The 23,759-nt window shown below is 38.3% G+C and overlaps 1 protein-coding gene across 2 annotated transcripts in view; it reads left to right on the top strand.

Annotated features, from left to right (window-relative positions):
* Positions 1-23,759, top strand: part of GLRA3 (glycine receptor alpha 3) — a 151,023-nt gene that overhangs the window by 30,508 nt on the left and 96,756 nt on the right. For both annotated transcript variants that reach the window (XM_034772025.1, XM_034772026.1), the window contains exons 2-3: positions 5,199-5,326; positions 14,083-14,150. In XM_034772025.1, the coding sequence (XP_034627916.1) occupies positions 5,199-5,326; positions 14,083-14,150 (196 nt within the window). The remainder of the gene's footprint in view (positions 1-5,198; positions 5,327-14,082; positions 14,151-23,759) is intronic.

Here is a 23,759-nt window from a genome sequence, read left to right as displayed (position 1 = left end):
CAGGGCAAATTAATCATTAAACCATGTTTTATATTTTAAAAGGTAAACTCACCTGAGGCCCCTTCCATGGGTCATGGTCTTGGGTACTGGCTTGGGAGGCTTGGGAGGGTACTTCAGTCTGGCTGAGAAAAAGATCCTGGCTGTTGGGGAGAATGGAGTGCTGTGTGCTCTCCGCAAGCTTGTCGTCCTCTTCCTCCTCCTCTTCCCCATCCGCAGAATCCTCAGGTGTAGCTGATGAGATTACTCCCGCCTCGGAATCCACTGTCAGAGGTGGGGTAGTGGTGGTGGCCCCCCCTAGAATTGCATGCAGCTCAGCGTAGAAGCGGCATGTCTGCGACTCTGACCCGGAGCGACCGTTTGCCTCCTTTGTTTTCTGATAGGCTTGTCTGAGCTCTTTGACTTTCACGCGGCACTGCTCTGAGTCCCTATTGTGGCCTCTCTCCATCATGCCCTTGGAGATTTTTTCAAAAGTTTTGGCATTTTGTCTTTTCAAACTAATTTCTGCTAGCACTGAAAAGGGCCGGCTCCAGGCACCAGCTTAACAAGCAGGTGCTTGGGGCGGCCAAGGGAGAGGGGCGGCACCTGCAGCAATTCGGGAGTGGCAGGTCCATCACTCCCTCTAGGAGCGAAGGACCTGCCACTGAACTGCCACCACTGATCGCGACTTTTTTTTTTTTTTTGCTTGGGGCGGCAGAAATGCTGGAGCCGGCCCTGGCACTGAATCCTCTCTCCATGTAGCGATCAGATCCAGTACCTCCCGTACGGTCCATGCTGATGCTCTTTTTTGGTTATCGGCCTGCATGGTTACCTGTGCTGATGAGCTCTCTGTGGTCACCTGTGCTCTCCTGTGCTGGGCAAACATGAAATGAAATTCAAATGTTCGCGGGGCTTTTCCTGTCTACCTGGCCAGTGCATCCGAGTTCAGATTGCTGTCCAGAGCGGTCACAATGGTGCACTGCGGGATAGCTCCCGGAGGCCAATACCATCGAATTGCAGCCACACTAACCCTAATTCGAAATGACAATATCGATTTCGGTGCTACTCCGCTCGTCGGGGAGGAGTACAGAAATTGATTTTAAGAGCCCTTTATTTCGAAAGAAAGGGCTTCGTTGTGTGGACGGGTGCAGGGTTAATTAGATTTAATGCTGCTAAATTCGAATTAAACTCATAGTGTAGACCAGGCCTAAGGCACAGGACTAACAACCAGAAGAACTGGATTCTACTGTTGGCCTTGCCACACAATTCTTGTGTGATTTTGGGCAAGTCATGAAAACTGGGTTTCAGTTTTCCTATCTGTAAATAGGAATACCCCCCATCTTAAAATTGTATTACACTATTTCATTAATTCAAGTTTTTAAAGAAGTTTCAGATCCTGACATGAAAGGCACTATGCAAGTGCAAAGCTTTATTTATCATTATAATAATATAATATTGTGTGTGTATATGAAAATATGTAGTGATATTAAAGTATTATTTTTCTTCTGACTTTTCCAAAGTGGTTTTATAAACTTTAATTAAGTCTCACTATATCCATATGATGTAGTATTCTCTTTTCAGGAATGGGTCAAAACAGAACCTGGAATCTGAACCCTTTCTAATTAAATTGCAGCGGAGAGATGGGGGATCACATTTAAATCTCTTATTCAGAAGCTATCCCCATGCATTAGCTTGGCAGGCACCAATTTTTCAGTTCTGGTTCAGATACAACTACAGTCCTGCATGAATAGCTGTTTTTTATGATATTACAATCCAAGCTAATGGAAACCTCAACTAACAGCTGATCTCTCTTTTCCTGCAATCCTGTCTCATTTACTACATGACTTCCAACCTCTGCCACAAATGAGGTGGAGATACTACAGATAACAGCCTCATTTGCCACACAAACCTGATTCTTTCTCAGTGTACTGTCTGTTCTGTACACCGAATGAGGCAGGAGTCCTATGGAAAATACAGTATGTGATTATGTAATTGGAGATTACACAGAAGGCACAGGAAATTTTATTCTGGCATTTCTGAAGAGTTTTCAGTGTTTAATTTTGCAACCTTAACTTTTTTTTTTTTTTTTTTTTTTTTAAATGTAGACAAGCCCAGATTACATCAGCTAGGTCTCATTGGGAATGTCTACACTGCAGCTAGAAGGTGTGGTTCCCAGCATGGTTAGACAGATTCACGACACCTTGAACAGAGCTAGTGCACTAAAATAGCCGTGTGGATGCCAGAGCACAGGCAGTGGCTCAGGCTAGTCACCCAAGTTTGGACTCAGCGGGTCGGGTGGGCTTGGACTTGGGGCCACTAGCTCAAGCTGCTGCCCGGGCTGCAGCATCACACTAATATTTTTAGCATAGAAGCTCAAGCAGTGCTAGCGCTAGTCTGTCTGTCCAGGCTGAGAATGATACTTTCCAGCTTCAGTGCAGGCATAGCTCCTAAGACCCCACTTGTGACCTACTATACCAGTCCTGGTCCTACTGAATTCAACAGGTGTTTTACTGTTCAACTAGTATTTGTCCACACAACTTTCTTTAAAATATATGTTCTCAAGTGAAGTTATTATTAAAGAAAAATATCCTTCAGTGCTTACTCAGGAGAATGTCCTATTGAAATTGAGGGAAACCTTTTTGGAAAGGAATGAATTAAAATAGAACTTATTTACACTATATAGACCACCTATATTGAATATACCAATTTCAGTTATGTCAGAATATAGGCTGGGCAACAGAATCACTGAAAGAGATCTTAGGTTTTTAAATGACTACATTAAATATTACTCAACAACCATGATCATGTTGCTATATTGGGAGAATCATTAGGAAAGCAAATATATATTCTTCTCTATTCAACATTAGTTACCCTTCATTTTGGAGTACTGCTTTCAGTTTTGGGCAGTACAGTTTTAAAAAGACAAACATACTAAAAGTTTAGAGCAGAGCAAAACCAAACCAAAAAACCTGCAACCCAATGGTCAAATCAGTTTAAGACCTCCCACTGGGCCTGATTCTTCACTGTCTAGTGTAGTCAAAGTGTGTACAATTGTGCAAAGTGGTTGTAGTGGGGTTTGATTTGTTTTGCTTTACAACCATTTATCACTCCCTTTGCACAATGATTACTCAAGATGTAAGACAGTGGTGAATGAAGTCCATAAGTAATATTGGAAAGAGGATGAAAATATCATTGGTACTTGAAAACAGGACACACAGTAATGGGTCTAAACTGCACCAGGGAAAAATTACGTTAAATGCTATATCAAAAAAACCTTTCTAGCTACAGGAAGAAATACACAACTAAACTAGCTACCACCAAAGGAAATTGTAGAATCACCATCACTGGAGATATTCAAGGCTGGGCTTGACACCCACTTATCAAGACTGGCTTAGGGATAATGAAAACAATCCTACCCTTATGCAGATGGTAGACTAAATGACTAACTAGCCATTCTTTCCAACTCAAATCATATATATTTCTTGTCAGTGGGATAAATCTAGGTACATTTCTGGTTTCCAGGAAGCCATTTGATTTTTATAACTCCTTGATCATCGCTACAGTGCTGCTCTTTGTACTATATATTGAAAAGTTTTAAATTACTAGTTCTTTTAATTAAAAAAGAACAACAACAATAACAACTTCCTTAATCAGAAGAGATGTCCAGAAGTTTTTAATTGTTCAGTGATAAAATCCTAAATGTGTTGCATGGAAAATTTGGTCCAGTGAAGAAAGATAAATAATATTGGTTTTTATGTCTTTAGACCTTAAGATCCAAATTTCCAATTCTGGGGCCAATTTTTCAGTTCAATAAAATATTATAACTCTTCGTGCTGTAAACAAAAATATGACTGAAGACCACAGAAGTGTTTTAGCCATGCAGTCAATAATTAGGGGACAAATAAATGGGTCCACAGAAATTTTAAATTTGAAAGAAAAAACAAAGTTTCTGTAACAAACTGGCATGCCCAATTTTCTCCTAAAGCAGTTCACATACAGAATCTGGTCCAAACTTACTCCCTTGCTGAGGATTCATTTACTGATAAGCTACATAAACCTCAGCCTAAAATTTTAATGATTTTGAAGGTCCCTATGGGTTTTCGATTCCTACCCTTAGTTTCTTGTGCCTTGAAGAGACACTTAAACCCTTATCTGATAATCAGCTGACACTAATAGGATCCAATTGTCTGACATCAGAGTGAGTCAGCAGAAGAGATTTATCTCTTTATGCGCTGTCTTAGAACCTGAGATCATGGTAATTCAGCAGAACTCTTCATCTTTTCTGAGGATCCTAGAACCAGACACTTTGTTCTAGTTTCACAGTATATCAAAGAGAAGTGTTGTTTACAATAATTTTATATATCTATACTTTAATATATTTATTTACCAGTTTGATTTATTTTTCTATTTTTTTTAGGATCCACATGGTTGATCTCTGTGCTTATATTCTGCTCTCTTGATATGTGCAGAGCACCCTTTAGGATGTCAGTGGGTGTTTCATATATCTAGACAGTGCAGACTATAGGAGATGACATTTGCCATGTGGACCTGAGAGGAGAAGTTTGCCCTAAGATAGATCCTTTCATTAAGGTTTTCTTCCACTGCAGTAGTCACTTCTGTTTTAAAGGGAAATGAACCTCATTGATAATGTTCTGGAATAAAATTTGCCAATGAATTACCTGGTTTCATCTGCACAGATATCACCATCAAACATTCAATCAATGATACAAAAAAGGGGTGTGTCTGTTCAAAGTAACATGAAAGATCCCAGTCTAAGTTTCTCTAATGCAAGTTTCCATTATAAAGAACCCAGTTAAAAAGATTAATCACAGAGCACTTTCAAAATCATGGCATTCCAGATGTATAGATATTTGTGTAGTTGACATTGTTATTTACTATTGCAATTTTGTGGAGCAAATCAATTAGGGCTGTATAGAAATATTGTTAATTTTGAGAAGCCTCAACACACAAAAATGTGATTACAATGCCGTTTGGCAGAAATTTACAAAAAAAATAAATATATAACCATGGCTATAATAAGAGCATACTATTTTCATATATTCAAATTAAAATAATTGTCATTTTTAATGTTTAATTTAAAATACAATTTTACCTTTGAATTGATCTGTTTTAATGCTGATGGACAAAATGACTATGTTGTTAGGTACTTAATTATTACTAGAAATTGTGACTAATAGTGTCTTTTTTGTTTTTGTTTTTAGTTTGGTAGTCACAAAGGAAACAGACAGTGCAAGATCTCGTAGCATGCCAATGTCGCCATCTGATTTCCTGGATAAATTAATGGGTAGGATGTCAGGCTATGATGCAAGAATCAGACCAAATTTCAAAGGTAATTTTGAAAACTAATTCACTTTAATTTAACATTGTCTTTGATGCAAATGTGTGTTTTGGAGAAAATTTAAAAGCAAAACAAATGTACTCAGCTATGCTTAGCTAACCTTGACTTTGATCATTCAAATTTCAGCAAAAACATGGTCTACTGTTTGTTGAAGTTTGGGTAGATGCCAAAATGCTACTAAAGTTTAGTATTATTTTAATATTTTAGTGTATGATGTATATAGTATAATTTAAAGAACTAAAAGAAACACATAAGATGTTCACAGATACATATTTTTTTTCATATTTTTGGTGTATGCTCATGAATCAAATAGGGATGTGCATGCATCTAAATAATTAGTACTAAAGTACTTCCTGTATGTCCATATAGGAACAGCATCTAGGACCACTGTAATACTAGTGCTAATGATAAAGAGCATACCATGTAGTTGGTGAATGCATTTAAAACAGAAAACATTAGGAGCTATCCTCTTCCTGTCACTGACTGTATCTATGGCTTTCCAATAGTTTTCTGTCACCCTTTTAATAGGTTTCCAACAAGCTCTGTGACCCTCAATTTGCTTAGGTAGAATGTTGAAACTTTAGGGGGGTTCTCAACTTTTCAGAGTTTAAGAATTCTAGATAAATTTATGAAACAATTTTAAAATATTTTAATCAAGTTAATCATTTGTACCTTCAGTAAAATAAAAGAATACTTTTCAAATACAGATTGTGTGTGGAAGGGAAAATCTCCTGCAAATAAAGCCCCTACTAGTGTTCCTTTGCATTAGTTTTTCCTCATCTGTGCCCTTCTTCCTGTTTTCAGGAGGTGTTCTCTCCTCTCTTTTCAAGATATTTTCTGTAAATCAGGTTATCTCCACTTCTGCCACAGGCCTTTTCCAATCAGAAGCCAGGACTCCCTCCATGTTTACCTTCTCAGGACATCTATCTCAATCTCACCTCTTGTTTATCACTGCATTTTAAAATGTTTTTAATTTTACCGGTGCTCAGAAACTTGACTAGCTACATCCCTGAAGTTATAGGTACTGGATGCTATTTATTTACTTTCCTTTGCCATAGTTTGTCAATGAATCTGGTTGGCAAGAAGAGAATGAGTTGTCTGTCAAATTGCTTCCCAGTCAACCAATCTTAAAAAGATAGAACAGTAAATAAAACTAATCTCAAATGATTTACTTCTATCTGGAAACGTCAAGCTTGCAATAGGTGAGTAGAGGTGAAATTTCTCAGAATACATTCCTGACACCTTAGTTTAAACAACAAATGTGTATAGAAAATATTCATCAAACAAATCACCCCAAAAATATGTATTATTTTGATCAATATACAATATTTGCTATGGCTATGAAACAAGTTCCTTAGAGATTGATTGATTGCCAGTTGCATGCCTCAGAGAATAGAAATTATTGGCTTCTTGCTTAGTGGGGAAAAAACCCTGGGTTTAAAACAGAACTTGCACAATAACAATAGATAAGTTCCACTTAAAAGATTACTTCCATGTGTGTGTGGAATCTTTCTATTTATTTGCCTCCTTATTAAAGGTGTTCTCACCTATATACCATAGCTGTTCCCTTTAGCATGTAAATTTCAAGTTCAATCTAAGTCTTAGATTACATTGCTTGGTCTTATTTGCCGGATGTCCTCTTTTGTGCAGCACAGCTTTACTTTAAATCTAAGGTGAAGGTGTGCTGCACAAAAGAGGACCTCAGGCAAATAAGACCAAGCAATGCAATCTCTTTCCTCTTTTTCTTTGAATCTTCTAAGGCTCCATGGGTGAGTATTGTGAAAAACTCAGGACAGACAGCTGCAAAGGTGGGGTAAAAAACACGCCCAGAAGGGTAAAAGGCCCTCCTCCCTATCAACTGAGGAGGGGTGATTACAGGTCAATTAGGATCAACTGAGAGAGAGTTACCTGAGGTCAATTAGGATCAACTAATTCCAACTAAGGGCTGCCTGAGACCTTTTTAAACCCTCCCCTGTTGGGGAGAGAGGGGCGAAGTTAAGCTGCCAGTAAGCGAGGAACAGCAAGAGTCACCAGGAGGGGACCCGACTGCATTCCCTCCAATAAGGGAGAAAAAACAAGCATAAAAGACTGGCTCTGTGCAGCCAAGAGGGACTGTCTTACCAAGGCTAAAACCAGCTGAGGCTGGTGAGACTGAGAAGATGCCTTGCCATAGTATATAAAAGCAAGGATCTTATAACTTAGCAATTCCTTTGGGGATTGGATTTTGGAATTTGTCATGGGCACCATGCAATCACAATCTTCTGAGGAGGCTACAGTGTGGAAGGGGCAGATATTTAGCAATTAGTGGATTCAGTACTGTGCTTCTTGAATATATAATTCAAAGGACTGGGAGACTTTTTTGGTAACCATCTGACTGTAAAGAGACAAAAACCTAATTCAACATTGATTTCCTGTTTCTTAAAAGTGTACTTTGTAAATTTTCTAGACAGCTATGCAATTTGAATAAATTTGCCAAGAAAGATTCAGATCTATTGCTAAGAATAAATATCTCCTTAAACTACTTTGCCACTTTCTTGCTATTATTATTCTAAGAACAAGTACGAACAAGTGGAACTTCATGACATTTGGACTTTAATTTATCAACAATTAAGATATGAAACAAGTACTAATATGAAATCCTAGACTATCAACCCTGGTATAACTAGGAAATTGAATCTCTTTTTATTAAAATTCCTAGACACAGAAGATAATATATTCTTTGACTACCAATTGCATGTCATACTTAGTCTTCATAATTACACTTTTTGTTTCTGACTGCTTTGTGTTAGTGAAGTAATACACAAGATAGTCATGTTTTTGTTCAATAGAAGAGAGGGATTAAGCAATATTTTCAAATAGGTCCAATATTGGTTATAACTCTAAAATATGGAAATTCTGAAACATCTTTGGATGAGAAACCAGGGATTCTTCTCCTGTAAAAAGCTTGTCCTAGTTATAGAATATTTAAGACTATGCCAAAATTGACCATAGGAAGCACCTCACTCCATGAGAGGAGGAGAGGGACTCTTGCCTTTGGAGTCCATGTTATGTTTTTTCCACTCCTTCAGTTGTGGTGAAAAGCTCTAGATATGAATGCATTGCTGTCTTCCAAATCTGGGTCCAATCCTGAAGTCCTTATCTATTCAAAGCTGTCAATGTCTGAATACAGAGTTTTCAACAAGTTAGGAGTTCAGGATCAGGCTCTCTGTCATGAATGGGGCTTTTGTACATAGGAATGTGAAGGGATGAGCTGTAGCTATTTCAGGAATAATGCAATGGATCATTGTAACCGTGCCTCTGTGGGTCACAACTGAGAGTAACAAATTCAGGACAAACTGCTGAGAAATAGGGCAGACACATCCCAAAACTGCTGTATATTCTCCCATAAGATATACCAAACCAGCAACAAAAGTAAACTTTTGTTTTACCACAGTGGCTAACAAGAAGTCAGAAAAACAGGTTCCCCTGGCATTCCAGACCTTGTATCACCACCAAAAACACTAGACTTAAAGCTGAGTGGATCTTTAAAACCAATTTAATCAAATAAAAGGTTCTTCTGATCCCAAAAGACCAGCCACAAACCCAGGTCAATATACAACTCAGATCTTACCCAATAATCATGCTGTTGCCAATCTTTTAATATCTAAATCTAAACTTTTATTTATGAAAAGAAAGAAAGAAAGGTGAGAGTTAAAATTGGTTAAAGAAATCAAATACCTACAATAAATGCAAAGTTCTTGGATCAGGCTTGTAGCTGATGGAATACAGGGCCACCCAGAGGATTCAGTGGGCCTGGAGCAAAGCGGGGGAGCTGCGGCGCTTGTACTCACCTGGCGGCGGTCCGGGTCTTCGGCGGCATTTCGGCGGCGGGGGGCCCTTCAGTCACTCCACGTCTTCAGCAGCACTGAAGGACCTGCCGCCGAAATGCCGCCAAAGACCCGGACTGCCGCTGGGCCAGGGCTCACAGGGCCCCTGTGGGGCCCGGGGCAAATTGCCCCACTTGTTCCCCCCTCTGGGCGGCCATGATGGAATCAGGAAGGTCCTCAGTCCCTTGGTTAGAATGCTCCCATTAGTACAAGTTCATCATAGTCCAGAGGTTTGAGCAGGAAAGAGGCAAAATGGAGACTTTTTTTTAGGGCCTTATTATTTCAAACAAAGCGCTCAACACAGCTGGTGGAAAATTACAGCTAGAAAGATGGTGTTTAGAGTCACATGGGAAAGTCACATGTCCATGCATGATTTCGCTTAGTCACAGCAGTTGTTCACATGAAAGCCCATCAGGCGTGGATGGGAGTCTTTCATGGTCCATTGTGAGTTAAGTGTTCCTTGATGGGCCACTTAACTTGAATAGTCCCTTCAAGATATGCAGGCCTTACCACAGAAGCAAACTTATTTAAAATACAGGTATAGAGCCAATCCTCATAACTTCAAATATAAAAATGATACATGCATACAAATAGCATAATCATGTTTAGCAAATCATAACTTTTCTAGTGACACCTTACTTGACACACTTTTGTATAAGATTTGTTGCAATTGTATAACAGTGGTAGCAACAATTATCTACGTGGTTAAATTTTAATCAGATAACATTACAGTCATTACCTGCTTTATAGTTTCCAACATCTCTGCTGATGATCGTGGAAAACTTACAGTAGCATGATGCAAGATACATGATGCCTTACTTAATATAAAATTTAATATTGAATGGTTTACTTTTAAAAGATAACTATTTTAAAAAACATCAGTCATAAGTTGTTTATTAGGTATTTCATCATAACACTGAGAAAGTATTGCTAAGATAGCCACTGAAGTGCAATAGAGGGCAACAATATTAAACTCTGGAAACACAGTACATGTTTAAGTATTAAAGCTAACTCTGATTTACAATATTAAAATCAGTGTTTCCCTGTTTCTCAAAACTGATACTGTTCTGGAATACCTGGGTTAGTTATTCTTGCCACTTGATGGTCAGGTGGGAACACTACACAAAAAGCACCTAAAGTTTTGACATAAAGGACACTTGGCCCCATTTTGTCATTCCTGAATTCTCCTGTTCTCCCTGCATCACACTTTGAGTTAGTCATAGAAGCAAGCACTTCTTCTTCAAGGTTAAACAAGATAAAACTAACTCATCCTGGTATTTTGGAGAGTATAGAAAACAAATTTGTCCAGCAAGTGCAGACATTTGGGAATAGGTAGGAGAGCCTTGTTCAATCTCACTATTTCCATCTTTCTTGTCATATGTTGCTTCTCTTGTATGTAGAGATTTTGTAGGAGTAAGCTTGCCCCCTCCTCCCCCCCAAGTAGCCTCCATCATCTATATACTTAAGCCTGCTACCACTTTTTAGAATGCAGCAAATTTTCTTTTCACTCTGTAAATCAACCCAGGGAAACTCAGATATTGATAATCTCTGGGAATAGAGTGCTCTCGTCCTGTCTGTCAGAGTAACAGTGACTCAGTAAACAATAACTCTCCAAATCTGAATGTGGAAGTGTCAAGTGAGAATCCTTCCATTCTCAACATTCTGTGAGAGGATTAGACTTGCACTATCTAGACAGAATAAAGCCCAACAGTTTGGCAGTTACCACAGAGGCACTTCTTATACTGATGTAGAGCATAGGCAACACTTTTAATTTTCATTTGATACAAATTGAGATACTTTTCTCTTTTAAATAATTTCATGTACCATCTAGTAAGATCCACATTGGGGGCTTACTCTTTTAACCCATCTGGCCTAATCATTTCTTATATGGAGAGTGACACCTCTTTGGATTTTGCTTTACTTAATTTACATTTTTAAAGTCTGTATGGTTTCTTCCATCTAAGAATAATCTGCTTGTTTTGCATCACAAAAGTGTCCCTACTTCCCATTTCTTCTGTGTGCATTGATAAAATACAGAATACACTCCACATGCTATCAACCCCAACTTAGTTAAAATGTTATTTTTCTCTCATCTCTTATTTCCTACCTGTATCATTAACTTATCACATTAAGAAATTTAGATTCAGATCCTAGTAAATTGCTTAGTTCAATCTATGATCACTTTGGAAAGCAGGAACATGTGTTAACCTATGACTATAAAGGACATCCCCTATGTATATTAATCTCTTGGTTTCTATATTTGTTAGACAAATTATTATATTTAAATATTTTGATAATTTTTAATTATGGAACTGTGCATCTGATCCATAGCATTATTTTGTTGTTTTTCTTCAATAATTGATATGCCATTGGGTACACTAAAAAATTCTATTAGATTCTCTTTTGAAGTAGACAGCAGCATATTGAATTGGAAATGATAGAATGCACTGATATATAAAAAATGTGATGTATCTCTGAACCTGAATTTACTTGTGCACACACATCGGATAACTTCACTACTCAGTGGCAGCCATTAAGTGTGATCCCCTGAAATCGCCTTCCCATTCCCTCCCACCAGGGGCGGTTTGATGTTTTTTGCGCCCCAAGCACTGCAGGCAGGCAGCTTTTGGCGCCTGCGGGCAGTCCGCTGGTCAAGTGGATTCAGCAGCATGCCTGTGGGAGGTCCGCCAGTGCCGCGCCATCGGCGTCCCCGCCACCTAATTGCCGCCAAAGCCGCAGGACCGGCGGACCTCCCGCAGGCATGCTGCCGAAAGCTGCCTGCCTGCCACCCTCACAGCAACTGGCAGGCTGCCCCCCGCAGCTTGCCACCCCAGGCACGCGCTTGCTGCGCTGGTACCTGGAGCCACCCCTGCCTCCCACTACGTGCACCCTTCCTTGGCCCCAGTCACATCTTACATTAAAACTCAAGAAGCATGATATAAGGCAGCTTTAATTTTTTTAATTAGTAAATTAAATGGCATTATAGTCAAAGTGACTGAAAAATTGGTACCTTCTTACCCAACAGATCTGCTTCCTGTATATACTCATCTCAGTGAAGTAAACAGAGAAAGATACCTTTTAGTGCTTTTTTGCTTCTGTACTTCACTGCAGAGCCAATACAGTTGAGAAAAAGGAGAGCTGGATTCTATTCTGGTTCATGCACCATGAGCAGAATTTTGTTAACAGAAGTGCTGATCCTTCAAACATTTATTGCAGCAGTAGTCCCATTGATGTCAGTCAGCAGTGAAGTATCACCAATGACAGAGCTGCTTCTGACTTCAGTAGGATTACTCAGGATAATTAAACTCTACTCTTGTTAGTAAATTTGCAGGATTTGGTCTTAAGTTCCAAATCTGGGACCTTTATTACTGGTAATCATATGAAACAAGAAAAGAACTCCGCTTGGCTTTCAAATTCCAAACTGAGTTAAATAATAAGAATGATGATTGGGCTAGCAGTTAGAAGAAAAATTTTCACTAATTAACAGAGTAAATATGATATAGAAGTAATAGAGAAACTGTAACATCAAATCCCATAATACCATGTTTAACATTATTTTAAAACCTTTTTTTCACGAGAAGATGATTCAGCTCTCAGGTCAGATGTCAGACTGACAAGCATTGCTCTGCCGTTACTGATACTTTGCAAAGTCAAGGCAGATAATAATTGTTGATTTCATACAATGGAGCTACTCATGGTAGAAAGACTATGCCTGGTTGTAAATTTTTGCAGGAATGGATCCTGAACAATTGATAAGGATAGAGCAGCGAAATGTGGATTAACAGATGGATGGATTTAAGTGGCATGCTGCAACTTCTACTAAACTTTAACAGAGGGGAGGAGTGCTACCCATGACCCATATTACACATAACTGGGGTTAGACTTTCCTCAGCCTAGCCTGAAGGACTCAGCTTGCTCTGAGTCCTAGCTTACTCCTTTCCCCTCTCTCCTCTGCAAGGGGGACAGAGAGTGCAGAAGGGTTGGGACCTTGGCCTATAAGGGCAACAAGTTCTAACCTCAGTCTGTGAAGACCACAAGGTGCCACTATATTCCATGAGCCCAAGGCCAATCACTAAAATCCAAGGTCTTTTACTGGCCACAGGGGGTGCCAGCAACTAGTTTGGTCACACCCCACTCAGCCACTAAGTCTGGTATCACAACTCCTGCCCAGTCCATTTCCTCACATTCTATAGCTATATGTTAGTGCTTCTATCTGACATAATTTCTGAAAAATTCAGGCCAATTGTAACAGACGCTCACTGCTGGGACTGTCCTTTCACTGCCAGCCCTACCAAAATTCCTCACCTGTGGAGGCAGGTGAATGCCATTTCTGTGGCTGTCATAAAGCAGAATAGAATCTAGCTCATTTTTTCTTAGCACTGAATAGCCAACACAGCTAACAGGAGCAAAAAGCTCTAATAATGTGCTTTGTTACTAAAGAAGTAGATAGGATTCAGCCATAACAGATCAACTTTTTTCCTGGTTGCTGTGAAGAAGGACTATGATGTATATTCTGTTGTACTAAAACTGACATGTAACCCCTAGATTGTTTTAGGTGACATAGTATATTCAACAAAAAGCACATTCACTTTTGCATGGCATCTTCCCTCAAGACATGATTAACTCCCTTCTCTTTCCTTAGCCCTAATTGGGATTCCTACAAATTATAGGACAGTTAATGAATCTCTGGAAAAAAAATGAACTGTAAAAAATCCATTAAACAGTTAAAATAACAGCACTAATAAAACACACTCACATCACTTAAAAAGAAGTCCTGAATGGAGTCTCTTATTTCTTCCCAAGTGATTAAGTCTTTGTTTTCATCATAGTTTAGTCTGTTAATATATTTTGATGGGGACACAATATTTTTTTCTTTTGCAGGCCCTCCAGTTAACGTCACATGCAACATATTTATAAACAGCTTTGGATCCATTGCAGAGACAACCATGGTAAGGCAACTTAAAGTAACTCAAATAACTGAACAAGTTAGGTCTTATTTTAGGTTGGAACTAAACTGAGGAGGAAATCATTTTTGTTGTGGTTAAAATCAATAAATAATTATTTAACTCAACAGTTGGTTTATCTGGCAGAAAATCCATAATTTTACTGTTACCATGCTGAAGAATGCACTTGTGAGGGCCAACAGTGATCTTTTCATATCTTTGGTGATAGTTGTAATGAAATTTCATAATAGGTTTTTTTTTTTTTTTTTTTTAACTTTTGAATTAAAATGTTTACGTTCTATGGCATTTTATCTTTCTAATAGCACAACTTATGGCTCAAGTAGCTTTGTTAGTTATATGCTATTGTTCCATTTCATATAACAGATGGGGGCATATATTTTACATGATGAATGTCTTTATTTTCAGTAAAGTATTAATTACTATAAATAAAATGTAGCACCAATGTATAGATTACATTAAAGAAAATCAAATATTTAGAATCCAGTCCACCAGAAAAATATCCATAACTGCCTGAACACTGAAAGCCTTGGAAGGCTATGGAGGCTGGTGACACAGTAAACTGATCTTGCCAAGTCTATTAATGTTGTGGTTTCTGAGGGGAAATTGGGAGCACTTTCTATGAATGTGCATCCTAAACAGATTGAAGAGGTTTCAAGGGCCAGCAGCCAGAGAGACGTATTTGGGTTGAACAGGGGATAATACATTGCCTAATTTGTAATGAAAGAGGTGGGGGAGCTCAAGCAATTTTTTTTACTTTCATAACTGACATGGCAAGTCTAGAGGTTTCCAGGGCTATAAACTGCCAAGCTTAGAGGTGCCAGGGCTCAACCCTAGCACAAATGAAGCACCAGGATTATTTAATCCTTAGTTGCTGTGGAGAAGGACTCCAGGCACATCTCTCTTTAGCAGCTCAGAGGGCGAATTTGGGGGAAGCCATGGGACAGGTAGGCTTATGTCTAGTGAGCAAGCAAACTACACAAATTCATTGGCTAACCTCCATGAGAAAGGAGATGTTCAGCAGACTGCAGCGGCTACTATATACAGTAGTAGTTATGAATTTGGAGGTGGGAAGGACAAGTCCACTCTTCAGGAGCTGTTTGCTTGGGCTTTCCAGAGGAAATGAGAATTTAGCCCTTAAATTCCAGTGAAATTTGGGTTCTGATAGGGTTTTACCTAAAAGAAAAATGTGAGGAAAGAATGAAAAAGTAACTTTGGAAGTCACGCTAATTACTTTCCTATTTCTTTGATGTATGTATGTATCATATTACAAACACTGACAGCCATTTAGAGACTATCAAACATTTCTAGAATATTTACACCTGTTCATGAATTTGACATTTTTCATGTTAGCGTATACACAGAAATGCTTTTATTTAATTTCAGTTCAGACAGCTCTGATGCCTTCTGGCACAGTGAGGTGTATAGAGGCAGTATCACTTGCTAAATGTTAAGTGGTGTAGCCATTCCTCACCCCACCACCCTGCCAGCACACTATGGGTAGGAGAAGTGATGGTCCTCCCCTTGCCTAAACACACCCTATCCAAGGATCCAGCAAGATACATGAGCATGTGCCTATTTTTAAGAATGGGATCAGGGCCTATATACCTTCTATTGGCATAAGATCTCCTCCTCAGCATTTGGCTTTTGAAAGTATTCCCTGCTCACTGTGCTCCCCTGACTCTCGAAAGCCAAAATTTAATCTTAATTAAAAACGTGGTCAGCTTTGTTTCATGTACCTTAGACTCCTAATTCCCATTTTAACCATTTCTTCTCCATTATTAAGTTACTTTCACATTGTAAAAGGTTATATTCTCCTACCAAATAAGGTGATACATTTTGCTCTGTTACCACCTTGGAAAGAGGTTAGTTAAAACAATTAAAACCTACACATAATATTTAACCTTACCTTTAATGATCTTTGAAAGACACCTTCTAGATAGGAAAATAGCGATCTGTACAATTTGTTCCCAGGCACAATGAGTGCCAATAAATAATACACACTTATCATAGTATGGCATAAATAGCCCTGAGTCGCATACATTATAAATATAGGAAATCCCAAAGCATTGTCAGCATCATGGTATAGTATTTATTAACTTTTTTAGTAATGCCATCTGCAAACATGTTAAGGCTGCACAAAAAAACTACAACCTAGATTATATAGCAACTGCTGATACTCCATAATACTGGTAATTTGTTTGTAACTTATGCACTGATGCTGCTCAGAGAAGTCTTTTACTTATGGTCAGTAGTTGTTGAACTCTGTCAAAACAAAATCAGTCATTTTAAAATATGAGCACTCACACATGATTTTATTTGTGACCTGTGATGACGAACAGCTCTTGAAAACTAGGACAGTGTTTATACCTTAACGTTACAATAGTAACATCTGGCATTTTATTACAAACTGGATTTCTTTTATGCAACTGTGCTGAATAGGAGTCATCTTACAGTATTTTACTATAGTATTTGTTGTTTGTTCTGTCTAAGTTACGTGAAACACATGTGACCAGTTACCTTCTTCTTGGGATTTGTTTTAAATCACTATGTATACTGACAATTCAGAGGCCTGTAACAACAATGTCCAAAATGTTATTAAAGTATTTTTTTCCAATCTTTACATAAAGGATTTTAAGAGAAAAATTAAATAAAAATTAGGGAAGTCCTTAATTGATATCTGAAAGCATCTCTGGAATTTAAACCTCTAAATGTGTATGAATGTAATGTATTTGTTTTAAAGATATTTGCCTATGTTTACAGGAATTCTCTTAGCAATGTACCTATAATCGATACTGTATCAATACTGGAAATCTATATTGTATTTGTGTTGCGATAGCTTTAAGGTGATCAAAATCTTTGAGCTCCCTCTGCTGGCTTGGCTATGTGTAGCACAAGAGACAACTGGCTTAATTCAGAGGTGATGTGTTAGAATTCAGCAGTCTTCTTTCATATTACTTATGCCAGTTTTTACACTAGCACTTTCATTGAGGTTATGTCAGATTTACCCTGGAGTGAAATGAATATCAGGCTTCTTTATATTCAGGTAGGTTCTGCAAGACCAATGGATTCCCTTGGACTGGTATACAAGGGCATCGAAGGAGCCAGAAGGTGTAAATGAAAGAACTGGGTTTGAGTTAAATTAGGCTACCTTGTTACACTTCCAGTTAGTTGTTTTGACTTTACACTCATATCTTCTGCTCCCTTAGAATGTGAGTTTAAGTAATGTGAACTCACGTTCCCGTTCATTTCAGTCTCAGCGAGCCAAAATGAAAGGTTATTTTTAAAGGGGGGGAGTGTACATTATATGTAGGTAAGATCAGTCTAAGGGACCCTAAGTTGGTGTAACATACATTGGTTTCACAAAGGTCTAAATTATTACCAATTGGAACTCACTCTAGACAGACTTTTTCAGATTTGTATGTGAATATGGTCAAATATTGCCGTTTGTGCATTGGGCCCAGTTCTGGTGCCAGATTCATAGAAATATGCTGATTTACACCAGCTGAGGATTTAGTCCCTGACACATATTACTCATCAAGACTCCCATGGTAGTAAAATCAACAAGAGCTTTGCCTGGATGGGGGTGGGGAGAGGGCAGAATGAGAAATGAGTAAGGCCTTCCAACCATTGTTTGATTATTTTTTTACATACCCCCACCATTTGTATTCCTTATTGTGTGATCCTGGAATTTTAAAAGTCAAACAATGATAGCAGGAGGCAAAAATATTCTTTCTAGATTTAGAAGCACAAAATACTATAAGCATTTTATAATTCAATCCCATTAATTTGTCTAATTAAATGTCTAAACATCTCATGATTGTAAATTGCATTGAATTAAATCAATTTCATTTTATTATATTAAGAGCAGGTGTTTATTTTTAAAATACACAATAGTAGCATGTGTCTTCAGTGGAATTCTGGCCATAAAGCCTTTATAGGTTTGTGCAACTTTGAGACTTAAATATGACTTAAAGGCTTGATTTTGCATGGTGCTGGGCACTGTAGCCCTCATCCAACAAAGCACTTAAGCACACGTTTAATTTCATTAATGCGATGAGTCAATGGACTGTCCATGTGCTTAACGTTAAAACATATACTTAAGTGGTTTGCTGGCTTGGGGCCAAGGTGCTCAGAATCTTGCAGGATTGAGCGCTGGGAGCCTAAAAAGTTTTAGTATAGTTTGATTTACTTCTTGGTAACAACTCTTAAAAGATAATGGAGTCTATAGTGTCCATAGCATCCCTGTTCATACACAAAGTTTCTCACGATAACATGATATGGTACTGTGTAAGATATATCAAGATACTTTAAGAGATGTATAGCAATTTAATATACAGCAATCAGCAGTGCCCTGCTAAAAATTAAAAATGATTATTCCGTTTTAGTCTAAAGAATGAGAGTGGGCTCATTGTTGACATTTCTGGTTTCAGCGCTTCAGAAATGAAGCAAAGTCTAGCAAATATGGTGTAGTTGGTTATAGGGAAGAGAAGTAAGCCAGCATCAAAGAATCTCATTTAGCACTTGAGAATATGATTGACCAAAAAGGAGAGAGTGTTTCCACCAAATTTCCAAAAGGATTTTAAAGGTCAAGAAGAGCACACTGATATTAGCACAGAAATAAGCTAATATATTTCTAAGTGAACTAACTATACATGTGCTAAGAGTGCATTGACACAGACTCTTGGAAAGAGGCCTACTGGCAAATGTCATCAGGGCAGCTAATTATCCTTTAAAAGAATATGTGTCTCTTGCTTATTCCTGCCAAACCTCTGGTCATGGGTATTTCTTGAGTAGTAAATAGTAATGCAGCTTGACTATGGGTAGGAACTGGTGAGCTGCCTTTTTTGCTGCTAGCAGTACCTTCCCTTAAAGCCTGGGATATTATATAGACAAAAGCAAGATGTGCTTTTCACCCACACTAAAAAAAACACTGACAGGTTTCAGAGTAGCAGCCATTTAGTCTGTATCCGCAAAAAGAACAGGAGTACTTGTGGCACCTTAGAGACTAACACATTTATTTGAGCATAAGCTTTCGTGGGCAACAGCCCACTTCTTCAGATGCATCCAAAGTACAAGCCACAAGTACTCCTGGTTCTTTTTAAAGAAACATTGTATACCATGTTTTTTGACCAGTCAGCATTACGCCATCTGTTATCCATTTCTTCCGTTTCATCAGCCTGACCTTCTCATGGCTGAACATATCTATTTCTGCCATATTCTGCCATGGGATTGTCTTAAAACAGAGTGCTTGAAGGCAATATTCCCTTATATGTATGTTGATAGTTGTAATGCTCTTGGTAGGTTTCCCAGATGTTTGGGACAATACAGTCTGTTTAGTTGGTAACCACTAATGTCTGTGAAATGAGAGTCTTCCTTTGGTGGAAACATGTATAACATTAGACCTAACAGATCCCTTAATTTGTTAGTGTTTACTGTGATTAATGCAGAGTAGTCTAGTTAGCACATTTTAGATCACAACCCCCATAACCTGAAATACAGGTCACATTCCAGATTCAACATGCTATAGAAATTCCTTTATTTCTTTATTTCCTGCACTCTAATTAAATCTTTCCCTTCTAGAAAGAGCAAACAGAAACATCACTTCTGCAATCTACAGATTTGATCTTGCACTAGGTTTGAAATTTGTGCTATTTATCTTTCCATATTCTGTATCATGAGCTTGCTTCTGCAGTCTTTAGCTTAGGTCACTGAGTCAGACACAGACAAAGGTCTTTCAAATTCTACTGGGCCAGCAGCTGCTCAGTTTGTTACATGAACAGATTAATCTGTGCAAATCCTCTTGCTGAACCTGCATTCTAATACGCCAGTTTCATTTTATCTTTCTTTTCCATAAAAGACCTATCACACACTCTTCATGTATATAAGGAAAAAGTGTCTAAAAATGCACTCATCATCTACTTTAAAAAATGTGCACATTAATAAAGATGCCACAACAAATGGGTGTTAATCTAATTTGCAATCAGATTAGGGCACTCTTTTTAATCTGTTGTTTTTTAAAGGATGAAATGGGAAACATTCTTTTCATGTAGCAAAGTTGAATGGTGAGCTTTCTAGTAAAAATATGGAAAACTTTGTAATTAGGAATTTTCCCAAAAATGTTACCTTCACTACCATAGTAGTTGCAACACTGAGAGCTAATATATAGTATTTGTATTCTACATTGGGGTTTACATTTTTGAAAGAATCAAACCATGATGACTATATCGTCTTTTTTACATCCAAATAATTTTTTTGCATCAGATAAGGATTTCAGTGATCATTAATACATCTTTCACATTATTAGTGCATCTGTGTTGTTCTCAGAATTTATGGGTAGAGCAATATGTTTCTTTCACATGGTACCAATGTTCATTTTTAAAGACCGACTCAGCACTAAAATCAGGGCCGGCTCCAGGCACCAGCTGAGCAAGCTGGTGCTTGGGGCAGCAGATTGTTCGAGGCAGCATTCTGCCCAATCCTAGGGCGGCACGTCCATTCGGTTTTTTTTTTGTTTCGCTCCAGCCACCCTGTAGGGGGCGGCGGCGTGGAGAACCAGAGCGCCATGCAGGGCAATCCTCTTCCTTCCCTCCCTGCCGACCGGAGCCCTCGCTGTAGGCGGCAGCGCAACGGAAGGGGCCGCGTGGCAGCCCCCCTGCTGTAGCCCTGGCCGCCCCCTTCTCTCTCTCTCTCCCGCCCGCTCCGTCCCCTTCACCTCCCCCCCAGCCGGTCCCCCTGCACCGGCGCTCTGGCCGCCCCGTTTCTTTTTTGTTTTTTTTTTTGCTTGGGGCGGCCAAAATGCCAGAGCCGGCCCTGACTAAAATATGTTCTGAAATAGTTTCCTCTCTTTAGCAGCAAACACATACATTTTTAGACAATCTTTGTGATTATCATTGGTACAGTTGCAAACTGATCTCCAGAGAGGTGATCTGTGGAAAACTATTTGCTGAGGGCCTGCTTGGAAAAGCTTACAGAATACCTGCTCTTTTCCACTTACATTCAACAGTGAAAGCAAGCTGGAAAAATGGCACTCTTCTCATTTATCCAACCTCCACCTAACTAGCATTTTTACTTCTTCAGTTTTGTCTCATGGGATTAGTCACTTTCTCAATTTCTTCCTCTGATTATTTAACCGCTGATTTAGCCAAATATTTCATATGGGCTCAAATATTCTAGAGGTTATATCTAAGGACTTAATCTTGTAAAGTGTTCAGTCCCATTAACTGCACTGGGAGTAGTGGGTCATCTCCTTAGGGCTGAGGGGTTAGGCCTTAAAAAAAAAAAAAAAAGAGTCCATAAAAATAAAAAGGTCACAGATTTTTCTAATGCACAAGTTCTCAGTTTCTGTATTCATTAAGTTGGTGAATATAATAGCCATAAAGAACAGAAGGGAGAAAGCTTGAGCATCAATAATGTTTTAATAAATTCTGAGTTTTTCTAACAACTAGATAAAGGCCCATGTCTGTTTTCCTGGTTGCCCACAACTTAGATATGTACTTAAATTAATGAAGAATAATGCTATAATGTGTACGCTCAAGCTAGGGGAGAATAATGATACATGGTGATACCATTGATATCTAAAAAGGCCAAGCTAGAAAGTGAAATAGATATAGCAAACAAATCAAATGCCTTCTCTGTGAATTGTTTTTTTATTTCACCTGTAGGAGTTAAAAATCTAGAGCAGTAAATGTGTGTTTTCCATTATTAATTAGCATTAAAGAAGAAAGGTGGTCAGTGGTTAGGTGCCCTAACCTAGGACTTGAGAACCCTGGGGTAAAATCCCTGATCTGCCACAGGCTTCCTGAGTGACTTTAGGCAACTCATTTAGCCTCTTTGTGCCTCAGTTCTGCATCTGTGAAACTGGGTTCATAGGACTTCCTTGCCTCACAGGGGTGCCCTGAGGATAAATATATTAGAGACAGCCAGGTACGACAGCCATATAAGTAACTAAGACAGATGTTACCAAGCAGTACAAAAACATAACATGGGCTTATCATCCCGTGATTAAATATATCCACCTCTACTGGATAATTTTTTTTTTTCGTGTTGCACTAGGCCCTTTCTATAATGTTACATGGTTATAGCTTTTGGTTTATCCTGTGTATATCACATTCTATGATTTGTAATCAGTTCACAACAGGCTAATTCAGTGTGTTATCTTGTTTTTGTCTAGCAACTATTTTTGTTCTAATATATATTTATAGTTCTTATTGTACCAAACTGTCAAAACATTCTTTTAATTTATTAATACAATGATACCAGTGTCAAAATTATGCATGTAAAAATGAAAGCCAAAGGAAATGAGTTTTCAGATGTCTTTAGCATAGCTGTCTTTGTGTGTGTATTTAGCTAATGGGTGTTAATCTCATCTTGATGTATGGGGATTTTTGCCCTTAACTCCTATTAGCATTAATAGGCATTAAACCCATAAATCCCCTCCATCCAGATAAGAATATACCCTTTGGCCTTCATTTTTGCATGAACCTACAATTTACCAAAACTCCATTAACACAAAAAGCTACAGTATTTTAGAGCAATGTTAAAGGTGAATCTAAAAATAAGAAAAGGAAGGACATTCAGAGACTGTTCCTCTTTCCTTGTGCACGTATGGTGGAAGAGCTTATCAGTGCCTACACTACATCGCCATGAGTAGGGATCAAGTGGTCTCTCTGAATTCCCCTCCTCTGATCAGTTTGATTTATCTTCACTTTATTTTTAAATTTAACTTGGATTTTGTGTCTTCACTGTGTTCTGTTTTCTTGTTTTTTAATTTTTGTATTTTTATCTTCTGGATATTCAATTTCAGTAGCTAGACCATTTGAAAAAGATGTATAATTCTGGATAAGATCTACTTATAATACTTCACGTCAATACACTTTAAAACTCTTGGCTATTTATAATGAGCCCCATACAACAACAAAAAAGTAAACACGTTTTTATTTATAGCCATTATAAAAAAGAAAAGTAACAAATGCTGTACAAGACCTAGTTTAAATTGATTCTCTGGCCAATCATTTATTTTTTTCTTTTCAAAAGGAAATTCTCAGTGTGTTCATAAGTGTGATTGTTATGGCTTCAGGAAGAGGCAATATTGGCCTTTCCTTGAAGTTTTAAGGCTCTATAAGAGTTACTATGATCTGTGTGTGGTTTTCAAGCTGCTCCAAATTGTGTCAGTTCTTGGCGTGCACACTGATAAATCCATGAAGGCTTTATGGTATGGATAATATTTAATCCACAAATGTATCATAATATAGGAAATATGTCATTTTGATTGATTCTGAGCAGACCCTAGGAAGTACAGGAATGGACCAGCATGCGAAAGTTAAATGAGCACCATCTACACTTTATAACTTTGAGGTGAATTCTTGGTTTCATTCCCAACAATGATTCACCCTCACTGATGCCCCACTCTTCTCACCTCTTCCCACAACTGGGGAATGCCCTAATCCATTTGGTGGATGTGCAGGTGGTTGCTTCTCCCACATGTGATGCAAATAGGTGAGTAGGTGGATAGGGGCAAGGAAAACTGCTTCAGTGGAAGTTTCTAAAAGCTTTCTTAGGGTGCAGTGAAAGGTTTCTCAGTGTAGTAAATCAGGA

This window comes from Trachemys scripta, chromosome 5 (assembly GCF_013100865.1).
Source record: "Trachemys scripta elegans isolate TJP31775 chromosome 5, CAS_Tse_1.0, whole genome shotgun sequence".
Classification (NCBI taxonomy): domain Eukaryota; kingdom Metazoa; phylum Chordata; order Testudines; family Emydidae; genus Trachemys; species Trachemys scripta.
This window is presented reverse-complemented; position numbering and strand designations above follow the sequence as displayed.